The sequence below is a fragment of the Antechinus flavipes genome, chromosome 1 (assembly GCF_016432865.1).
Source record: "Antechinus flavipes isolate AdamAnt ecotype Samford, QLD, Australia chromosome 1, AdamAnt_v2, whole genome shotgun sequence".
Classification (NCBI taxonomy): domain Eukaryota; kingdom Metazoa; phylum Chordata; class Mammalia; order Dasyuromorphia; family Dasyuridae; genus Antechinus; species Antechinus flavipes.
This window is the reverse complement of record NC_067398.1, coordinates 83557300-83577561: the sequence shown is the minus strand read 5'-3', so window position 1 is coordinate 83577561 and position 20262 is coordinate 83557300. Positions and strand designations below refer to the sequence as shown.

The 20262-nt window shown below is 57.3% G+C and overlaps 1 protein-coding gene across 1 annotated transcript in view; it reads left to right on the top strand.

The window, feature by feature from the left end:
- GNAI2 (G protein subunit alpha i2) overlaps nt 1–20262 on the top strand; it is an 85986-nt gene that overhangs the window by 48869 nt on the left and 16855 nt on the right. Inside the window, exons 2-4 of the mRNA XM_051986151.1 lie at nt 10482–10524; nt 13571–13712; nt 14669–14829. Of these exons, the coding sequence (XP_051842111.1) occupies nt 10482–10524; nt 13571–13712; nt 14669–14829 (346 nt within the window). The remainder of the gene's footprint in view (nt 1–10481; nt 10525–13570; nt 13713–14668; nt 14830–20262) is intronic.

Sequence of the window (20262 nt, the reverse complement as noted above, 5' to 3'; positions counted from 1 at the left end):
CTCCCCCGGATTCCCAGAAACCCAAATTAGCCAGCATTTAAAGGGCCACCGTTTGGCCCCAAGGGCTTCGGGAGTCTTAAACCGCTCCCCACCTACTCCCCTGTCCCCACGTGGGGGCCACGTGGCAGTTCCTGAGGCCGGCCCCCAGAGAATGCAGGATGGAGGGTGAGTCAGGCGGGCTCTGCAGAAGCTGAGGCCCCGAGTGGGGGCAGGCAGAGTCCGGCCCACTGTGCTACCCTGGTAGCAGCCACTGCCAGATTCTCCAGTAGTTCCAGTTGGCTTTGCCCCTGGGGGCTTCCTCATCCCAGGAACCCCTAGGTCAGCTCCCTCCCGGAGGGGCACCTTCCACAGCACTCTGATGGCCGGGACCAGTGGAAGGGCAGGTGGGCATGTCTAACTCCTCTGACCCCCATGAAGCACTCCTGACAACTTTTAAAATATTAAATGTTAACAGATTTATAGTGAAGTCGTCCAACAGCAAGCTTTTCATAAAAAGAAAAGCAAAAGGCGCAGTAATCTTAGATCAGGTATTGCTGAGGAAAGGTTCCTGTGCCCCAGGAGCTGCCCCACGGTTGGCCCTCTGGGCTGGTCCCGGGGCTGGGGAGCCCTGAGCAGTTCCTGCTGGGAGAAGTTTGGCCCTTTGCAGTTGGAAGAGACTTGGGAAGTTCTTGAGTCCAGCTGGTGACTGAGTAATAATAAATCATATTTCGGTAACAATTTACGGTTTATGGCAGCCAGATGTGGTAGGTAATGCAGGGAGAGAGCAGGGTCACAGAGGGTCGTTGATTTCCCCAGGGTCACACAGCTCTGAGCCAGGATCCCAGACCTTGGGTCTCAGTTTCCCCATTTGTATAATGAGGGAAATTGGGCTCTCGGCTCTGGGTCTTGGGATTCTGTACCGCCTCTCTTAAAACAGGAAACGTCCACAGTTCATCTTCCACTTGAACACTCTTAACTGGCAGGGGTCTCGTTACTTGCCACTGACGTTTTCCCATTTTAGAGCAGCGCCCCTTGTTGGGAGGCCCTCGTACATTCAGCCAGAATCTGCTTCTCTCCCCCGAAGCCCCCCTTCCACTCTCTGGAGCCGACCAGACCAAGGCTGCCCCTTTAGCCCCACGAGGCACTTGGTCGTGGCCCCAGAGAGTCTTCTCCGGGATAAACATCCTCAGTTCCTCGCAGGCCCTCACATGATGTGTCTCAAGATGACCTCAGGGTCCTTCCCAGCTAAGGAGTCTCTGATCTGGGAACGTGATCTCCCGGGCCGCCTTATCTCCGCTGCCCACCCTGCCAGCACACACAGCCTGGATCCTCCCCGGTCCCCGGCGGAGGCTGGCTGCGTCAGCTCCCGGGCCCTCTGCAGCACATTCTTCCCCACTGACTTTTTTCTTCAGCAAAATGAATACTTGTGTTTTGACGACAGGTTAATTTTAGCATAATCCTTTGCTTTTCTCCTCCTGCCTCCCCCTCTAAATGTCTCTTCCCCGAGGCATGTGACTCAGCAGCCCTATCATTAGACGTTTGGAGTCCATTTTTCTGCAAGAGGGAAGGCTGGGTGTAAACGGGGGCTTGCGGCGGCTCTCTGACCTCGGCGACGCGGCCCGGGCCTGTGACTTGGGCCTGACGGCCAGTCGGCGCTCGGTGCCTGTTCCCGGCTCTGAGCTGGGAACCGGGGGTGTTAGGACCGCACCGGACCCATTCTCTCCCAAGAAGGGGATCTGTGGAGTGGAAAGAGCACTTGAGCAAATTGAGAGGCTTGAGCTTGGGTCTCTGTTCTGCTTCCATATACAAGGCAGCCGTGTGTCTCAGGGCCTCAGCAAAAACGAGGGGTTTGTACCGGATAAAGCCAAGGTCTCCTCCTGCTCTAAATCCTGTAAACTCCCTGGCCCCCTTCTGCACCCTCTGCTGGCCGGCCCCTCGCCCCACGTCCCCCGGGGAGCCAGGCTTCTGACAAGCCCCTCCTTTCTCCCCGCCTTGGAACCCCAGCTACCTTGGGGTAGAGACCCCGAGAGAGCGCAAGGGAATTCTCCCTCTTCCTTCCAATCTGAGCCGTCGCCTCTCCCTTCCCTCTCCTGGAACTAGTGTCACAGCCTCCCAGTAGGCTCCTGCCTTCATTTTTCCTGGCACCCCGTTCCCTCCCTTCCTAGTCCTGCCAGACTCTTCTTCCTTAGGCGCACACAGATCTGGTTTTGTCCCTCCCACTCAAAACCGTTCGTGGCTTCCTATTGCCTGCCAAGAGCAAAGTCCGCTCCGTGGCGCTCCGGGTGCCCCTCGCCTGTCCCCCCTGCCGCCTCCCCTAGCAAGCTGCCCCGGGCCCTGTCACTCTGCAGGCTCTTGGTCTGGACCGCTCCCCGCTGCGCGCTCGTGAATGAGGGTTGTGGGTGTTTGTGCCCGGACAGCCGGCCCTTTACCTCTACGTTTCCCATTGGTGGGCGGGCAGGTGGCACACTAGAACCTGTGTCTGGACGTGACCTGAAAGGGCGACCCTGGGCAAGTCGGTTAAGCTTTATGCCTCAGTTTGTGCAAAATGGGGACAGCAGCCCCTATTCCCAGGGCTTTTGAGGGGATTAAATGAGACAATATTGTAAAGTGCTTAGCACAGTATGTGGCACGTATGTGGTGCTTAACAAATTCCCTCCCCCTTTTCCTGTTCCTTACTTCTCCCCGGGCCCAGTGTTACTCTCTACACACAAAAAATGTTGTATAACCATAAGCTGAATGAGCCGACCTGAATCTTCCCCCCGAATGATGGCCAGCCCCTTGCCCAGGCCATCCCGCTGCCGATTCCGGGGCACCCCTCTGAGGCACCCCCTCCGGCACATGCCGGTTGGGATCTGTCTCGCCGCCGCCGCCACGAGAGAGCACCTCTCGGGCCCAGGGAGCCGGCCTGCCTGCTGGCACCCGAGCCCCGTGCGACGGCCCCCGCCGGAGAGACTCATTAAGCCTGATTATCGCCGCTCTGCTCTCTGCCGCGGGCCTGGGGGAGCAGAGCCCGTCCCGGCTCCCCGGGTGTCGGCGCGCCCCAGCCCCAGCAGCTGTCGCTGGTCCCGAGGAGGACCAGATGAGACAGCACTAAGCAGTTACATACATCAGCTCGTTTATTACCGAGCTGCCCCCGTCGTCCGTAAGCATTTTTTAGTTTACAGAGCACTTTCCTGCCTGTTTAGTGGGGCGGCAGGGAGTAGTCCTAGCTCTGCCGTGGGACCTGGGGGAGCTCCTTTAGCCTGGGGGCGCGGTTTCTTTCTTCACTGAGACAGGAGAATTGGGTGGGGGATCGGACCCGGGTTTGAATCCCAGTTCTGGCACTTGCTCGTTAGCCCTCTGACCTGGCCACCGTACCGCTTCTGACGCGGCGCCCCATTTACGGTGTCAGGCCCATGCCCGGAGGAGGAATATCCCTGCACTGGAGTGAAGGCCCCGAGGCCTGGATTCTGCCCCCACTTTGGGCGGGGATCTGTTTGGGGATGAATTGGCTGTAACAATCCGAGGTCCCTTTAAATGTACTTGCTCAGCTTGGCTACTCCCAATCCCACGTTGTTCCGTATTCCGGCCGAGGCTGGGATCGCTGTTTCCTGAGGATCTGTGTGTCCCTGCTCCGGGGACCCCCGGGCCAGAGCGGGACAGGAAGGGTGGGCCAGAAAGAGCTGTGTACCTTGGCGAGGTCGCCGGGCCCGGGGCTGGCGTCGGCTTAGCCGGGAGCACCGGCCGGGGGCTTCCTTTCCTCCTTTCCGAAGGGAGGGAGGCGGCTGGGGGGGTGACTGGGTGTTTGGGTGACAGTGTGGGTTTATTGTGCCTCTAGGATAAAATTGAAGGAGAAGCAAAGCGTGGTTGAATTGATGGATTGAGAGGCGTTGTCTCTGTCAAGGAAGGGTTGAAGGGAGGTTGGGTGGAAGGGAGTGCAGCCTGCAAGGTTGGGCTGAAGATCATCCCCTCAGGCAGGTAGACTTGGGGGCAGTTTGGGCTCAGGGATCCTCCTTGCAGCCCCTTGCTCGTCAGTGGGAGTTGACTTTAGGACCAAGCTGCTTTAAGACCGACGCCGGGCCCTGCCTGAGTAACCTCACTTGGAGCCTGCCCGTATGGGCCGAGGTTTGTGGGAGGCCGCGGATTGGCGGGAGAAGTCTCAAGCCCCTTGCAATTTAGCCGACGTTCGTTGGGTTCCGGCTACGTGCCGGGTCTGGGCCAGCGCCGAGAAACGGAAATAGCCCCGTCGTCGCCCTCAAGAAGCCTGGTGGAAGGGGAGCCGCCCCAAGTGTGATACAAGAAGTAATATAGGTCGAGGCAGTTAGGTGGCGAAGGGGACCGAATGTTAGGCCAGGGGGCTCTGAGTTCCAGTCCAGTCCCTTGACTTTTATTAGCTGTGTGACTGGGCACCTCTGTTCCCTCAGTTTCCTCGTCTGTAAAATGGGGATGACAATAGCCCCTGCCTCCCAGGGAAGATCACTTAGCACGAGTTAAGCACGTTACGTAGCAGCAGCAATGACTGTTGAGAGACGTTTGAGGAGGGGACGCATTGTGCTCCTTCCTGGGAAGAATGCTTTGTGGAAGAGGCAGCGTCCGCACTGAGGGGGTGGGAAGGGGAGGCAGGGGAGGTGGGCTTGGACGGGTGAGTTACGTAGGTCTCGTGTACGTCCTTGGGGGTGGAGGCCGGGAGCCATTACAACAGTCGGACGGCGACCCCCTCCTTTGCAGTTTGCTCTGGAGATAAGAATCGAGGGGACTTGGGGAGAGAGAGAGCACTTGCAGATGTTTGAAGAAGAGAACTGGGGATTGCGGTCATGATGAAGCCCTTAACCCGCTTTGAGAAGTTGTTGAAATGCGATAAGCCGGCACTTCCCGAGCTCCGCCCCAGCCTGTCGCCTCCGGTCACTTCTGAAGGCCTCGTGGGCGGAGGGCAGGTCACTTACTGTGAGGGTCAGGTAGCTCGCGGCGGTGCCGCAGGAGAGCCGCGGAAACAGCCCAGCCGGGGCTCGGAGACGGGGAGCGGGGCAGGCTGGGCCGCCAGGGCCCTTAAAAGCCGTGGCGTCCCGCCCCCTCCTCTGCAGATGATAAGACAGACCCGAAAGAGCTTCTTGGGGAGGGGACATTTGATCCGGTCTGAGCATTGGGATAGAATATTAACAAGGGAGCCTGTTTCCTGGTGAACTGGAGATGTGTCTGAGGGACGGCAGCTGGCCCTATTTAGCTGCCCCAGAAGCTCTGGCAGCCTGTGAGGGTCTGAAGTGCCAAGGATGGCTCTGTGCCTCCAAGCCCACCTCCCCGGGCAGCCCCACAGGTGTCCGCAGGAAACAGAGGCCCAATGCCCTGGGATCAGAAGGGCCCGGCTTCAGGCCCGGCCGTGGGTGCTGCCCTGTGCCTCGGTTTCCTCATCCGTGAAAGAGGCCCCCAGACTGGTGGCCCTCTCCGATCCCTCGCATCTTTTGTTTGCTGCCTTCCCCATTGGTGGGAAGCTCCGGGAGGGCAGGTCCTGCCTTTTGTCTCTGTGTATCCCCAGCATTGGCCCATTGCCTCACGGAGGCCTAGAATGGGCCACTTGGCGATTGGCCCAGGCTGCAGCCCAGTACAAACCAGAATGAGTCTCCCGCAGAGTCTGAGTGGGCTTCCCGGGGCCCTGTGATTTCAGGGACCAGCCGTTGAAATAGGCGGCCCCCCTGCTGAGGCCCACAGCCTGTGGCCATCACCCCCTGCCCCCGTGCCAGGCTGCGCGAGCCTACCTTGCCCTCTCTGGCTCTCTGGGCCTGGCCCGTATCGGGTAGTTACTGGTTTGTGTGTCCCAGTCAGCACCCTCTCCCCGGATGGTCTTCGGCCGAATCCCAGGCCAGACTGTGCCTGTGGGAAGGACCCGCTGGGAGGCAGCTATGGCTTTGTCCTGCCTCCCCCCGCCTTCATCCCCCGGGGTCCCAGGCCCGCAGCAGACCCCCCCCCATTCCGCTCCGGATGCTAGGGCCAGGCCTTCTCCTCGGGGGAGCTTTCCCCACAGCGATCATTAGAGTCAGCCTGAGACTTGCTCGCTCCCTTCGGGCCAGCCTTGTCCCCCAGAGCCCCCCGGCCTCCACAGATCAGCCGTCCCGGGATAAGGGGCAAGCGCGGGGGGGGGGGGGGGAGCGGCGAGGAAGAACCACCTCGGGCCCCGGGTTACTCGCTGGTTACCGAGGGCTTTGGACCGGACGATGCACGAGGTTCCTTCCGGGCCTAAGTGACACATGCTCCCGATTCCACGTCTGTGCTGGGATTCCTGGTTCTCTCCCCCACCCCAGCCTTCCCTACTTGAAGATACAGTTATCGAGGCAGTGCCATTTGTGAAGGCTCTGGTTGCTTGCCTTCCTGGCAGCTCTCCCTGCCCTCCACCCTTGGACAGCCACAGAAGGACTGTAGCTCTCCCCCCGCAGAGCGACCTCCTAATCGGGAAACCAGGCGGGGAGAGAAGGCCCTTGCCCAGACGCCATAGGCCACAAGCAACAGAACCAGGATCCAGAGCGGGCGCTTGACCCCGAATTCAGTGACCTTCCTTAGTCCCCCTCCCCGGGCTCCTTCCTCCCCGCCGGCCACTCCTTGGAATTCACTGGGATGATCATTGTCCGGGCACAGAGTTTGACTTTCTGAAAAAAGAAAAGAAAAGCAGGAGACGACAGGAGCTTGTGGCTCTCCCCAACCCTCCTGAGTCAGAGAGAAACCAGAAGACCTTGGCTAGTTGGGAAGGAGGGCCCTTAGCACTTAATTAAATTTTGTTTGCAAATGTTTTACAAGTGTTTTACTGCATCCTCCAGAGTGAGGCTCTGGCTGCTGAGGATGGCACGAGTTCAGTTCCCAGCCCCCGCCGCACCTGGCCGGGGGGATGCTCAGAGGGCAGCTTGTGCCTGAGCCCAGATTCCTAGCAGGGCCGGGGCTGGGCTGCCAACCCCCCTCCGGGGCTCAGTCGCTCAGGGTCTCTTCGAGACCAACCCAAAAAAAGCAGCCGCGCCATAGTGGGAAAACAGGGTTTGGGATCCGCAGACCCAGGTTTGAATATCAGCTCTACGCACCGTACTGCATGTAGACCATGTTCAGGTCATTTACTCTGTCTGGGCCTCAGTTTCCCTATCTGTCAAATTGGCATAAACATTCTTTTGCTCACTGCCTGTTGTATACAAGTTATGTACAGGGAGCTGTCGCTCCATTGGCCCGCCGACCTCCTGTGAGAGTAAAAACAGGCAAATCCCGCAGGAGGGCAAGGTCTCTCCGTTCCAGAACTAGTTAATTTTGCTCAGAAGCAAGAACACCGAGTCCTCCGGCCCTGCCCTGCCGGCTGAACAGCATGACATACTTGGAGTGGCAGATGCCCATTTGATAGCTTTTTTGTGTTCTCCGCTTTGTGCTTGTGGTAGATCCCAGGGGGCACCGGGGCTCCCCACTGCCCGCCTTCAGAAAGACTGGTCTGTAATTGCTCCAGTCCCAGGAGAAGCTGTGTGACTGGCAGGGGAGGAGGGGGGAGGGGGCAGCCTCAGGGGGAGAGAACCGGGTCTCAGGTCTCACCTTGGTTAGAAATAGGGAAGGTCCGGTGCATAGAAGGCCTGAAACAGAATCTCTGCCAGTTCTGCCGTCCCAGAGCCAGCGGCGCAGCCGGCACCCACAAAGGGGTCTGGGCCCCAAATAACAACGACCTTCCCACCTGCTGCCTGGCTCTCCGGGGTAGCAAGTGGGAGAAGCCAGTCTCCTTGAAAGCTCGAAATGGGCAGAAGCTGTTGACCGAGCCATAAAGGCCGGTATTACTTAATCCATGGGGGAGGGTCGGGGCGGGGGGCTCCAGGCCATGTACCCCCATGCTTTATTTCGCAGACCTCAGAACAAAACTCAGAGATTTCCCTGCAACATCAGGTGCCCCTCAGTATCTGCAAGACCCGCTCCTCAGCAGCTAGAAGTAGCCTTGGGCCAGGCCGGGTCTTCTGCCAGCGCCAGCTACAAAATGTACAAGTTGTCAGTGGAGAGGCCCCGACGTGAAATCTGAAGATCCAGCTACGAGTCACTTAACACGTCGGTGCCTCAGTTTCTTTATCTGTAAATGGGCCTTGTACTTGTAGGGCCCGCCTCCCGAGAATGTCAGAAACATCTTCTAAAACTTGTAGCGTCAGAGAAACGAGACGTTGTTATTTTTACTATTGAGGGGCTCGGATTCCCCACAGGCCTGAGACCCAAAGAAAACTGAATCTCTTTTCTGTAGCTTGAAGAGAGGGCAGGGGCCCAGGGCTCCAGAAGGGCTCCCGGTCCCCCAGGGGCCTTCCCTGGCGGGGCGGGGGTGGAAGCCATGAGGAGGCCGCAGAGAGGAAGGAACAGCGTGGATCGTCAGAGCTGGGAGCAGTCTCGGAGGACAGAATGGAGGCTCTTAGTCTTGGTGCCATGGGCCCCGTTGGTGGGCTAGGGAAGCCTCCATCCCCTTTTTTAGAACTGTGGAGAATCCCAAATGTTCAACGTCCCAGCTTGGGACCTCGGGCAAGCCCTAGTGTAGGATGTCGGGAGGGGCTTGAGAGAACCGTCTCGTGTGTGTGAAATTCAGACTAGCGCAGACCCCGGTATGGAAAATGTGAAAGCGCCCCGCATTTGGAGTCGGAGGCTCTGGATTCGAATTCTGGCGTTAGTCCTTCTCTGACCCTGTAGCTCGGCTGTAAATTTGGAGGGGTCAGACTCGGCGACCCCGAGGTCCCTCCTGAGGCTCAGAGATTGTCCCCCCTCCTTCCCCCCTTTCCCTGCCCCTCAATTAAGGAAGCACCCCTGGCCTGGTGAGTGGGATGAAGAGCGAGCTGCTCTTCCACCAGTCCTTGGGACGACAGAAGTTCCTCCTGTGGGTCTGGGAGGCTCAGAGCTCTGTGGAGGTCCCGGGGAGGAGGGAGTTGCCTTTGTTGTCCCAGTTTTAGTACAAAGGAAGGGGAGGCTGGTCCAAGGCCACCCAGGAAGGAGGAACCGCCGAGCTGGGGACGCTCTGCCTGGCGCCTGCTCGGGCGATCCCCAGGCTGGGCCGACGGGGCTCCTGGAAGGAAGCTGAGAGACTGGGAAAGGCCTGCAGATGGGTCCTCCTCCCAGGGAGCCTCAGAGGCCCGAAGACCATCCCCACCCTCTCGACGAGGGGAAGTGGGGCCGGAAGCCAGGCAGGCCGGGCCACACCTCAGCTCCAAGTTCCTGCCATTGTGCTCGGGGAAGTTGGGGGGCAGAGCCGGGCCTGGTGCACTCCAGGTCTGGGCGGGGCCCCTGCTGAGGGAGAGCAATGTCTCCCCTGGGTGCCGCGGCCTCCATCACTGGCCCAGAGTGCCAGCCCAGCTTTGCTGGGTGCCTCTGATCCCCACCCGTCTGTCCCGTCACCAAAGCCTGCCGAGTGCAGGACGCCGGGCTGGGGGGGAAGTGGGGAGGAGGCAGTGAGATCCTAGGCTCTGGCACGGAATCATAGATTGAATGCTGCGACAAACCTTGAGAGCCCATTTTACAGATGGGAAAATTGAGGTATGGACCCACATAATTGTAATACAAAGCAAAATGTGATATGGGTCAGGAAAGCGGTCTGGACAGGGGAAGTGGGGAGCCTGGAAGGGGCAGGCTGACAGTGGAAAGAGCACGACATCCCTCTCCAGCTGCCTGCCACCTCCCAGGATGGGGGTGGGTCTCCTTCCATCTCACTCTTCTTCCCTTTTCTGCTCCGTGAAAATCGAATGGATGGGACTGTGATCTCCGCGGCCCCGCCAGTTCTGATAATTGTGGCTCACGTGCAGGGCGGCCCCGGAGGCCTGGCGCAGTCAGCGGGCACTTGTAGCAGTGCTCTGGGCTGAGGACGTGGGAAGTCGGGCCTTGAAGGGCATCAGAGACTTAGCAAGGAGAGCTTTGGTGGGAGGGTGAATCAGATGGGAAAAAGAAACAGAGCTGAAAATGTGGGACGGAAAAAAAAGAAAATGTGGGATGAAAGAACAGCCTGGATGCTGTAGAAATTCATGGCTTTGTACGTCATCCTCTTCTGCTCTTTGTAGAGGTAGACGTGCTGATGTTTGTCATAAAAATAAGAATTTTTTTCCTTTAAGAAAGCATGGGGCGTGCTGAAGGAGCCGTGAGTGGTCCAGATTAGGCAGGATGTACGTTAAGGCACCTGCAGTACCGTCCCCGACTGGCCCTTCCCTAGGGCAGGGTGCCACCCTTCTCGCGGTGATGGGATGGGCCGGCTCCCTGGAAATGAGTATTATTCGGGGGGAAAAGCAACGAACACACAGTGATGATAAACAACTCCCGTGGCCATCGTCCCGCTCGGGAATCTCCCAGGGTCTGCCCCCAGGCCGGGCTGCACGGTCCCACGGAGGGGATTATGGGAAGGAGGCTGGGGCCTGGGCCAGGGGGGATCCCTGCTTCTAACTGACAGGCCTCAGCCCCTCCGGAGGGATGAAAGCCCCCCAAGAGCAGCCCGGCCGCCCCCTAGACCCCAACTGGCAGTGGGCCTCATCCTGCCTCGTCACCAACCTCTCCTCCTTTATTTCCAGGTGCCGGAGAGTCCGGGAAGAGCACAATTGTTAAACAGATGAAGTAAGTGACTGAGGAGGTGCAGAGGGGTGTGTGTGTGTGTGTGTGTGTGTGTAGGACTGTGGGGGTGGGGGGCACATGGTGGATCTGGGGCCTGGGCCCTCGGCCACCTGGGACTGATCAGACTGTGATCCTTGGTGAGACTGTGATCCTTGGTGAGACTGTGATCCTTGGTGAGACCGAGATCCTTGGTGAGACCGTGATCCTTGGTGAGACCGTGATCCTTGGTGAGACCGTGATCCTTGGTGAGACCGTGATCCTTGGTGAGACTGTGATCCTTGGTGAGACTGTGATCCTTGGTGAGACTGGGATCCTTGGTGAGACCGTGATCCTTGGTGAGACCGAGATCCTTGGTGAGACTGTGATCCTTGGTGAGACCGAGATCCTTGGTGAGACCGTGATCCTTGGTGAGACCGTGATCCTTGGTGAGACCGTGATCCTTGGTGAGACCGAGATCCTTGGTGAGACTGTGATCCTTGGTGAGACCGAGATCCTTGGTGAGACTGTGATTCTTGGTGAGACCGAGATCCTTGGTGAGACCGGGATCCTTGGTGAGACCGTGATCCTTGGTGAGACCGTGATCCTTGGTGAGGCTGAGATCCTTGGTGAGACTGATCCTTGGTGAGACCGTGATCCTTGGTGAGACCGAGATCCTTGGTGAGGCTGAGATCCTTGGTGAGACTGATCCTTGGTGAGACCGGGATCCTTGGTGAGACCGAGATCCTTGGTGAGACTGAGATCCTTGGTGAGACTGAGATCCTTGGTGAGACCAAGATCCTTGGTGAGACTGTGATCCTTGGTGAGACCGAGATCCTTGGTGAGACCGTGATCCTTGGTGAGACCGAGATCCTTGGTGAGACTGTGAGACTGTGATCCTTGGTGAGACTGTGAGACTGTGATCCTTGGTGAGACCGAGATCCTTGGTGAGACTGTGAGACTGTGATCCTTGGTGAGACTGTGAGACCGTGATCCTTGGTGAGACCGAGATCCTTGGTGAGACTGTGAGACTGTGATCCTTGGTGAGACTGTGAGACTGTGATCCTTGGTGAGACCGAGATCCTTGGTGAGACTGGGATCCTTGGTGAGACCGGGATCCTTGGTGAGACCGGGATCCTTGGTGAGACCGAGATCCTTGGTGAGACCGGGATCCTTGGTGAGACTGTGATCCTTGATGAGACCGAGATCCTTGGTGAGACTGTGATCCTTGGTGAGACCGAGATCCTTGGTGAGACTGGGATCCTTGGTGAGACCGGGATCCTTGGTGAGACCGGGATCCTTGGTGAGACCGAGATCCTTGGTGAGACCGGGATCCTTGGTGAGACTGTGATCCTTGATGAGACCGAGATCCTTGGTGAGACCGGGATCCTTGGTGAGACCGGGATCCTTGGTGAGACTGTGATCCTTGGTGAGACCGAGATCCTTGGTGAGACTGTGATCCTTGGTGAGACCGAGATCCTTGGTGAGACCGAGATCCTTGGTGAGACTGTGATCCTTGGTGAGACCGAGATCCTTGGTGAGACCGAGATCCTTGGTGAGACTGTGATCCTTGGTGAGACTGTGATCCTTGGTGAGACTGTGATCCTTGGTGAGACCGAGATGCTTGGTGAGACCGGGATCCTTGGTGAGACCGGGATCCTTGGTGAGACTGGGATCCTTGGTGAGACCGTGATCCTTGGTGAGACCGAGATCCTTGGTGAGACTGTGATCCTTGGTGAGACCGAGATCCTTGGTGAGACCGAGATCCTTGGTGAGACTGTGAGCCTTGGTGAGACCGGGATCCTTGGTGAGACCGGGATCCTTGGTGAGACTGGGATCCTTGGTGAGACCGTGATCCTTGGTGAGACCGAGATCCTTGGTGACTGTGATCCTTGGTGAGACCGAGATCCTTGGTGAGACCGAGATCCTTGGTGAGACTGTGATCCTTGGTGAGACCGAGATCCTTGGTGAGACCGAGATCCTTGGTGAGACTGTGATCCTTGGTGAGACTGTGATCCTTGGTGAGACCGAGATCCTTGGTGAGACCGAGATCCTTGGTGAGACCAAGATCCTTGGCGAGACCGAGCGGTGGGCCAGGCTCTTGCTCACTGGGGCAGGTCGTCTGAAAGTGATTGGATAAAATGAGAGATTTGGGTGAAATGCCCCCCCACCCCCCAGCTGGGGTAGTCTGTTCTGAAGCCACTTCACAGGGCCTGATCTGACCCAGCCCGTTGCTCCCAGGGCCCACGTCTGTGTCCCCAGAGCTGCCGGGCCATCTCTCTGCCCCTTTCCTTTACCCCCAACCCAGAGGGATTGTGCCTTCTCCTCCATCGAGCAGTAGGAGAAACTGGGTTCATAAAACTCAGACTTGGGAGAATGGTCTCGTTCGATTTCCCCATTTTACAACCCCAGAAACCAAAGTCTGGGGGCATAACTTGCCCAAAGTTGTGAGCTGGTGAGCATCAGAGCTGGAATCTGGGCTCTTTTGAGGAGAAACCCCACAGTGCCCATCAGCGTCAGACCGGGGAGAGCTCAGAGCCGGGGCTGCAGGGGCCCTGACTGTGCCAGCAGCAGTCATTGCCAGACTCGCCCCTTCCCTGCCATCCACCTCCGGCCGTGATCTTGGGGGCCCGATGTCTCCAACAGAACACTCGCAGAGGCCTGACCCAGATGGGCAGGGCCGCCGTCTCTGCACCCCTTCCACCGCTGGGATTTGTGGGCAGCCTCCACTTACCCAGGCAGCCGTGGATCAGCTAACTCCTCTCGGGAGACGGAGGCCGGTTCCCCCACTCTCCTTGCTAGGACCTCGCGCTCCCCGTGAAGCTCGGGGTGTAACACAGACAGAAATGGCCCCTCGGGCCGAATCTCCTCGGTCTCACTCGCATGTTGGCACCTGGCCTGGCCCGGGCTGTCAGGGGCAGCGCCAAGGAAGGAAGGCTGCCCGGCCTTCTCTCTGGAGTGTGCCTAGAGCAGGCAGTGGCCATCCAGAGCAAGAAGGGGGGGCAGAATTGGGTGGGGGGCAGGGGGCGGGTCCAGCCCAGAGGCAGAAGTCTGACTTTTCCCTCTCCTGCAGGATTATCCACGAGGACGGTTACTCGGAGGAGGAGTGCCGGCAGTACAAGGCTGTGGTCTACAGCAACACCATCCAGTCCATCATGGCCATTATCAAGGCCATGGGCAACCTGCAGATTGACTTTGGGGACCCTTCGAGAGCGGTACGTCCTCCTGCCCCGTCTCCCTCCCCGGGCGCCTGCGGGCCCTCACACCGGAGGCTCTGCAGGGCAGGGCCTGCGCCCCCCGGGAGCGCTTCCTGCCCCGTGTCCGTACGGAGGGTCCAGAGTGAGTGCGGGCGGGGGCTCGGCCCTGGGCCCGGCCTTCCTGCCGGTCTCGCTGTGCACGCTGCCTCTCCTTTCAGAATGAGAGAGATCGGAGCTTCTGTGGGAGGAACTGGGGATGTTTAGCCTGAGAAGCCTAGACTGGGTGGGTGGGAGGTGGGGAATGATAGCTAGTTGTTTGCAGGTATTTGAAGGGCTGTCAGTACAGGAGGGAAGATGAGACTCCTTGGCCCCAGAGGGCAGAGTGGGAGCTGGGGGCGGAGATGGCGGCTTCAGACTGAAAAGGGCGTCCCGAGAGGAGAGCCGGCCCTCCGTGAGCCGGCTGTGTCAGCGGGGGGTTTCCCCACTGCTGGAAGGCCACAAGCCCCAGCTCCGGATGACCTCTGGCCATCCAGGGTGATCCTATGGAGGAGCTTCAGAGGGAGCTCGACCTCAGTGGCTGAAGTTCCTTACTCAGCTGGAAAGTCTGTGCCATTGCACAGATAGAGAAACCCGGTCCAGAGAAATGAAAGGAGTTCCTCAGGGTCCCCTGCCCAGCTGGCAGAGCGAGGAAACCGGCCCCCGTGTCTCTGCCCTTTAGTTTATGGTGTCCTCTCCCCCCATGAGGGAGGGGGAGACCCCTGTGTTATGGGCTCCATCTGATACAGAGGAGAACTGAGGGCCACAGCGGGGAAGTCACCGCCAGGTCTTCTGGCTTCGGCCCTTCGCTGAGTCCCTGCCCGTGTCTTCCCGGGGGTCTTAAACCCGCCGCCCTGAGAAAGGGAGGAAAGGTCCGAGGTGGGGGCGCTCTGGCCCTGCCACCAGAAGGCCCCCTGACTCTGTGCTCCCGCCCCCAGGACGATGCCCGCCAGCTGTTTGCCCTGTCCTGCACTGCAGAGGAGCAGGGCATCATGCCCGATGACCTGGCCAGCGTGATCCGGAGACTGTGGTCAGATGATGGTGTGCAGGCCTGCTTTGGCCGCTCCCGGGAGTACCAGCTCAACGACTCAGCGGCCTAGTGAGTACCTCGGCGCTGCTGGCGAGGGCCCGCCCGGGCCGTGGGCCCCAGAGACTCGTGGGATGTCTGTCCCAGAGGGCATCTCGGGCCTGGCCAGGGTGGGGTGGGGGAGCAATGTCCAGTACATGAGAGAGAGGCGTTTCTGAGCTCGCATCCTCGAGGACTCTGACCACATTGCTCTCTGCCTCTCTCTCTCTCTCTTTCTCTCCCTCTCCCTCTCTCCCTCTCTCCCTCTCCCTCTCTCCCTCTCCCTCTCTCCCTTTCTCCCTCTCTCCCTCTCTCCCTCCCTCTCCTCTCCCTCTTTCTCTCTGCCTCTGTCTCTCTCCCTTCTTCTTTCCTTCCTTCTCTTCCTTTCTCTCTCTCTCTCTCTCTCTCTCTCTCTCCCTCCCTCCCTCCCTCCCTCCCTCCCTCCCTCTCCCTCTTTCCCTCTCTCTCTCCCTCTCCTCTCCCTCTTTCTCTCTGCCTCTGTCTCTCTCACTTTCCCTCTCTGTCTCTTTCCCTTCTTTCCTTCCTTCTCTTCCTTTCTCTCTCTCTCTCTCTCTCTCTCTCTCTCTCTCACACACACACACACACACGCACAGACCCTTTCATTCCTGGGAGGAAGGGGATGTGACCCAGAGTATCCAGGTAGACCAGCTCCTCCTCTCTCCCTTCACTCACACTTCCTGGAGTTCTGTTGTGTGTAGGGTCTTGAACCATACTGTAGGAGAGATTGGAGGCTAAAACACAGCTCCTAACTAGGCTCATGGAATCCAAACCCAAATCTCCAGGGATAAGACGGACACAGAAAATTATGCAGAGCCAAATGTGATCAGTACTATTAAAAAAAGGGGGGGGGGGGACAAATGAGGTCATGAAACCTCATAGACTGATGACGATACACTATCCCATCTAGTCATCACTGGGTGATCTTGTGAAGGAATTGCAGATGGAGAGTGACCTCAGTGACCAGAGTTCCTTCCGACCTGGAACATCTGTGATTCTAACTCCCATGTAGTACAAATAGGGAAACTGAGGCCCAAAGAAACGAAAGGACTTCCTAAGCACCTTCCCCAACCATATTCTGAAGGCAGATTCTTCAGGTCCTCCCATCCTTATTTACGGAGGAAGAAGCTTCTACCAAGAGAAGAAAAGTGACTTGTTCTTGCTGACAGATAAATGGAAAGCTAGGCCTGTCTCTCTCAGGTTTATGTCCAGCAGACCTTGGCAAGGCTGCCTTGATGCCCTCAAAAAGCCCTTGTCAAAAAACAGATGGGATTCTGTGCTGCAGAACTGACCCAAACCACCAAGATTCTTTGGGCCAGAGCTTCTTACATGTTTTCCACCCGCGAGCTCCTTTTGCCTGAGAAATTTTTACCTGATCTCTGGTATATAGTTATACAAAATAGGTGTATAAATGTTTGATTTGTACAAATCAAACATTTGCAGATAATCAATCATAATTTCGTGACCCCTCATTCTATTACATGTCCCCATGAGGGGTCACGACCCATGGTTTGAGAAGCTGGGCTCTAGGCCAGAGGCGCCTCAGCCTTTTGGTTTCTTGGACCCCTCCCAGAAGGCTTTTAGTGCATAAAATAAAGTGCTCAGAATCGAAAGGAAATCAGTTCTCCTGCAATGCCGTTCTCCACATTTTTCATGAATCCCCGCGGGTTTAAGAAAGCCTGCTCCATCTGGTCTGGCCCTTCACGCGACCGAGTAGGAGGCCGAAGGGCCGGGCACCCGGAAATCGCCCGGACGCCTGGGTCCAGCCTCCACGCTCCTGACCGCTGTTCTTCCTCTGTGCCATCAGGCTCAGCTTTTGGCCTTGCTCTCAGCCCAGGAATTAGCTGAGCAGAGGAAACCCTTCCATAGATATTTGCATTTTAATTGGAAATTCTTGAAGAGGGAGGGCTCTGGAGGAAGGGAGATAGGTCCTGGAGTGACAGGGGATTGTGGGAGGAAGTCTCCCCTGCCCCCTCCTCGGGGAAGAGCGCCCTTGCGGGGGGCCTTTCCTGGAGCCAGACCGGGACAGCCGTGGGGTCGTGACCCTGCTCACTAATCTTTTTTGGACCACGTATTTCCGGTTGTCACGTGCTCTTGTGGCCCTCTGATTGGGAAAACTTCTTCCAGGGTTTGGGGTCTCGTGGGCTGCTGAGATTGTTTGGATTTCAGGGCTGAGCCGAGTAACTGAAACCCCCACAGCGCTCGCCTTTCCCAGACCTCCTGGAAGCAGGGCCCGGGGACTCGCGTACGCGTCCTTCAGTCCCGCCCTCCCCGCTGCCCGGAGGCCCCTTCCTCGAGCCGAGTGCTCGGCTTGGCAGAACCTGTTGTTCAGGGAGGATGTGTTGGATGCCCGCCGTGGGTCAGGGCCCAGTCTCAGCGAGGGGCCCCTGTCCTCAGGGAGCTTACATTCTGGCGGTAACAAGCATCCCGTGTTCCCGGGGCCTGACTATTGGCCCCTTCCTCCCAGCCGCAGGGAGTGCCCGCAGATTGTCCCAACCGCCAGGGGACGTGGTGACATGGGGTCTGAACCCAGCTCCCCTGACTGCCCCACCACGCTGCTCTCCCCGAACCAGCTCTGCAGGGCAAATCCCGGGGCTCCAGAAGGAAGGAGGGACTTCCCCCCGAGCCAGGACTGGAGTCCAAGCTCCCGATTCCCGGCCAGCTCTCTTCCTGGCACCTTGCTGCCCCCCGCTTCTCAGAGCCAGGTGCTCGCCGTCGCGCGCTCCCGGGGCTCAGCATGGGGATATAGCTTCCTGTTCTGGAGGAGAGCCCTGCTGGGCCCGGGCCAAGCCCACCCCCAGCCCTCACCTCTGGAGCTTCTGGAGTTAAACAAAGTTACTCCCAAGGAGCTGAGATTACTTTGCAAAGATACATTGTAATCAGCAAGCGAACACTGCCTGCCCTGGTAGGAGAAGGAGGATCGGGTCTCTGTGGGAGCCCTCGGGAGGGGTCCAAAGGAGGTGGACATTGAGAGCCCGGAGAGTGTTGGCCCGTCTTCCAGGCCCGTACACACCCCCCCCCCCCCCAGCTCCTGCCTGGTCTCAGGCCAGTTTCTTGCACCCATGCCTGTCTTTGGGAGCGGAGGAAGCAAGCCCCAGCCAATGGTTTGGAAATGTTGGAAGGTTTCTGGACAAGCCGGGAGAGCCCATCCCCTGATCACTTCTGGGAAGAGCCCAGAACCTGGAATGCCAGTTTGACGTATTTGGGCTTACCTCAGTGCCTTGCCTGGAGCTTTAGCCCTAGTTGTCACTTGGAAAAGCTTTGTTTTTCCGCTGAGAGAGAACATCAAGGGGCTGTACTTTTCAACCTCTATCATGGACCCCTTGAGCAGGCTGGGGAAAGCTAAGAACTCCTCAAAATCCATTTTAAATGCTGAAAATAAATAAATAGAACAAAGAAAAGAAATCATATAGCAATGCAGCTAGCAAGATACTTTTTTTTTTAAGTTCATGTGCCCTAGTTTAAGAAACTTTGTTCTAAGAAGCTTCCCCAGTCTTCTTTCCAGAGGAAGCAGGAGGAAAGCCGGCTCCTCTCTCTTCCCAAGCTCCAGTGATCCAGTGAAAATCTCACCTGCTGGGTGACTCTCCTTCAATCACCAGGAGCCAACCCCCTCCTAAAACCTTTTTTACAAGGAGCCCCAAATATGGGCTAGTTATATGTGAAACAGGTCACCCCCACGCTGTGTGGTCCTGAACCTTTTCAGCTCGCCTGCATCTCCACTGTGAGAGATCATGAAGTTGAGCCCTTCCTGGTGATCTTTTCCTGACAGAAAGGCCCTGGAAAAGGAGAGAAAAGGAAGCACTTTCCTAATAGAGGAACCTGGAACTCCAGGACTAGGACTCGAGCCTAGCCAATTCTCCTGAGTCTATAGCTCCTGCTCTTTCCAGCTAAGGCATGAACTCTCCATAGGGCAGATGACTTAGTTTCCTCTTCCATCCAGTTTGTCTGGAGTATCCGCGGTGGCGTTTTGGGCCCTGCCCTGCTCTCTGCTTGAAGGAGGCGCTCTTCTGTGAGTAATTACCCTGGTTCCAGGTAGCCAGTCCAATCCCATAGGCATCCCCTGTGATGGAGTCTTGAAAGAGTGTCTTCCCAGCTCTGCTTGTAAATGGCCTGGCCTTTCTCCGTTCAGCAGCAGTATTTGCAAATCTCTGTTTACCCTACTCCGATTCCAGTGCTTCTGTGGCCTTCAGGGCCAATAAGTGTTGGAAGATAGTGGAAGCTTGTCCACAGATTGCTTCCATAGGCCTGGGCACTGGGAGAAGGTTAGTCCTTCAACCTGGATGGAAAGGGCCTTGACGAGCAGAGGAACTGCTCAGAGAGTAAGGACCGATGGCTCTGTTTCTTGTCACTTTTTTGTCATGAACTCAAGGCTGATTTGGGCAGGGGCTGGCAGTGCTCTTAGGCCAAAAGGCCACTTCCAACCCAAGTAGGATTTGAGATCTTTTATGGGAAAAATGCAGCCTTTTCTTCTTGTCTCAACTGAGGGCCTTCCTTCCCTCAAATCCCTCTTCAACCCCCTTTCCCCCATTCCAAACTAGGATCTAGTCCTGGAGTCACTCTACCTGGCCAGGACAGAGGTTCTAGCATTTGTCTAGTCCAGGATGTCTTAACTATTTTTGTGTCAAAGGCCCCTTGGGCAGTCTGTGGCCTATGAACCCTTCTCAGAATCATGTTTTTGTAAATGCATAGAATTAAATTTTATTAGACTGAAATGTAGTTATCAGAATATTAAATGATCTAGTCTGGTCCCCTCATTTTACAGCATGAAGCCCAGAGAAATGCCTTATCTTGTTCCCGGGTCATTCCTGGCACCACTGCCAATAGACCAGAGTTGGGCCCATGACTTTCAGAGTTTTCTGGCCTGGGGAGGGCCCTAATCCTTCAGCCAGGCACACCCCTGCCTCTGTCTGCAGCCTTGGAGCACCCTCCCTAGAAGAAGGACCCGCGGAGCATTCACTCTTAACCTTCCTCACCTTCCTTTTCTTTCTTTTCTTTCCTTTCCTTCCTTCGTTCCCTCTTTCCCTCCATCCTTCTCTCCTTCCTTCCCCCTTTCCTTCCTTTGCAGTTGCGTTTAAATGACTTGCCCAGGGTCACATAGCTAGTAGATATTGTCTGAGGCCGGATTTGAGCAGGGGTCCTCCTGACTTCAGAGCCAGTGTTCAATCCACTGCACCCTGTAGCTGCCCCACTTCCCTTTTCTAGGAGAAGCAGCTGAGGGGAGCCTGAGCCTTGCGGGTGGTCTCCTGCCTCATCTTCTCAGTGGTCTGTACCAGGCAGGAATGTGGGAGTAGGCGGCAGATGGGTACCTCGGGGTGAACAGAAGAGTTAAACGCTGTCTGACTGGGTGGAAGCGGGGAGTTTGGGAAGGGTGTGGTTCCCAGGCTGCACTGGGTGGGAATGCGGAGATTCCCCAGATGGAGAGCAGAGATAAGAGTAGAAGCACTTGGG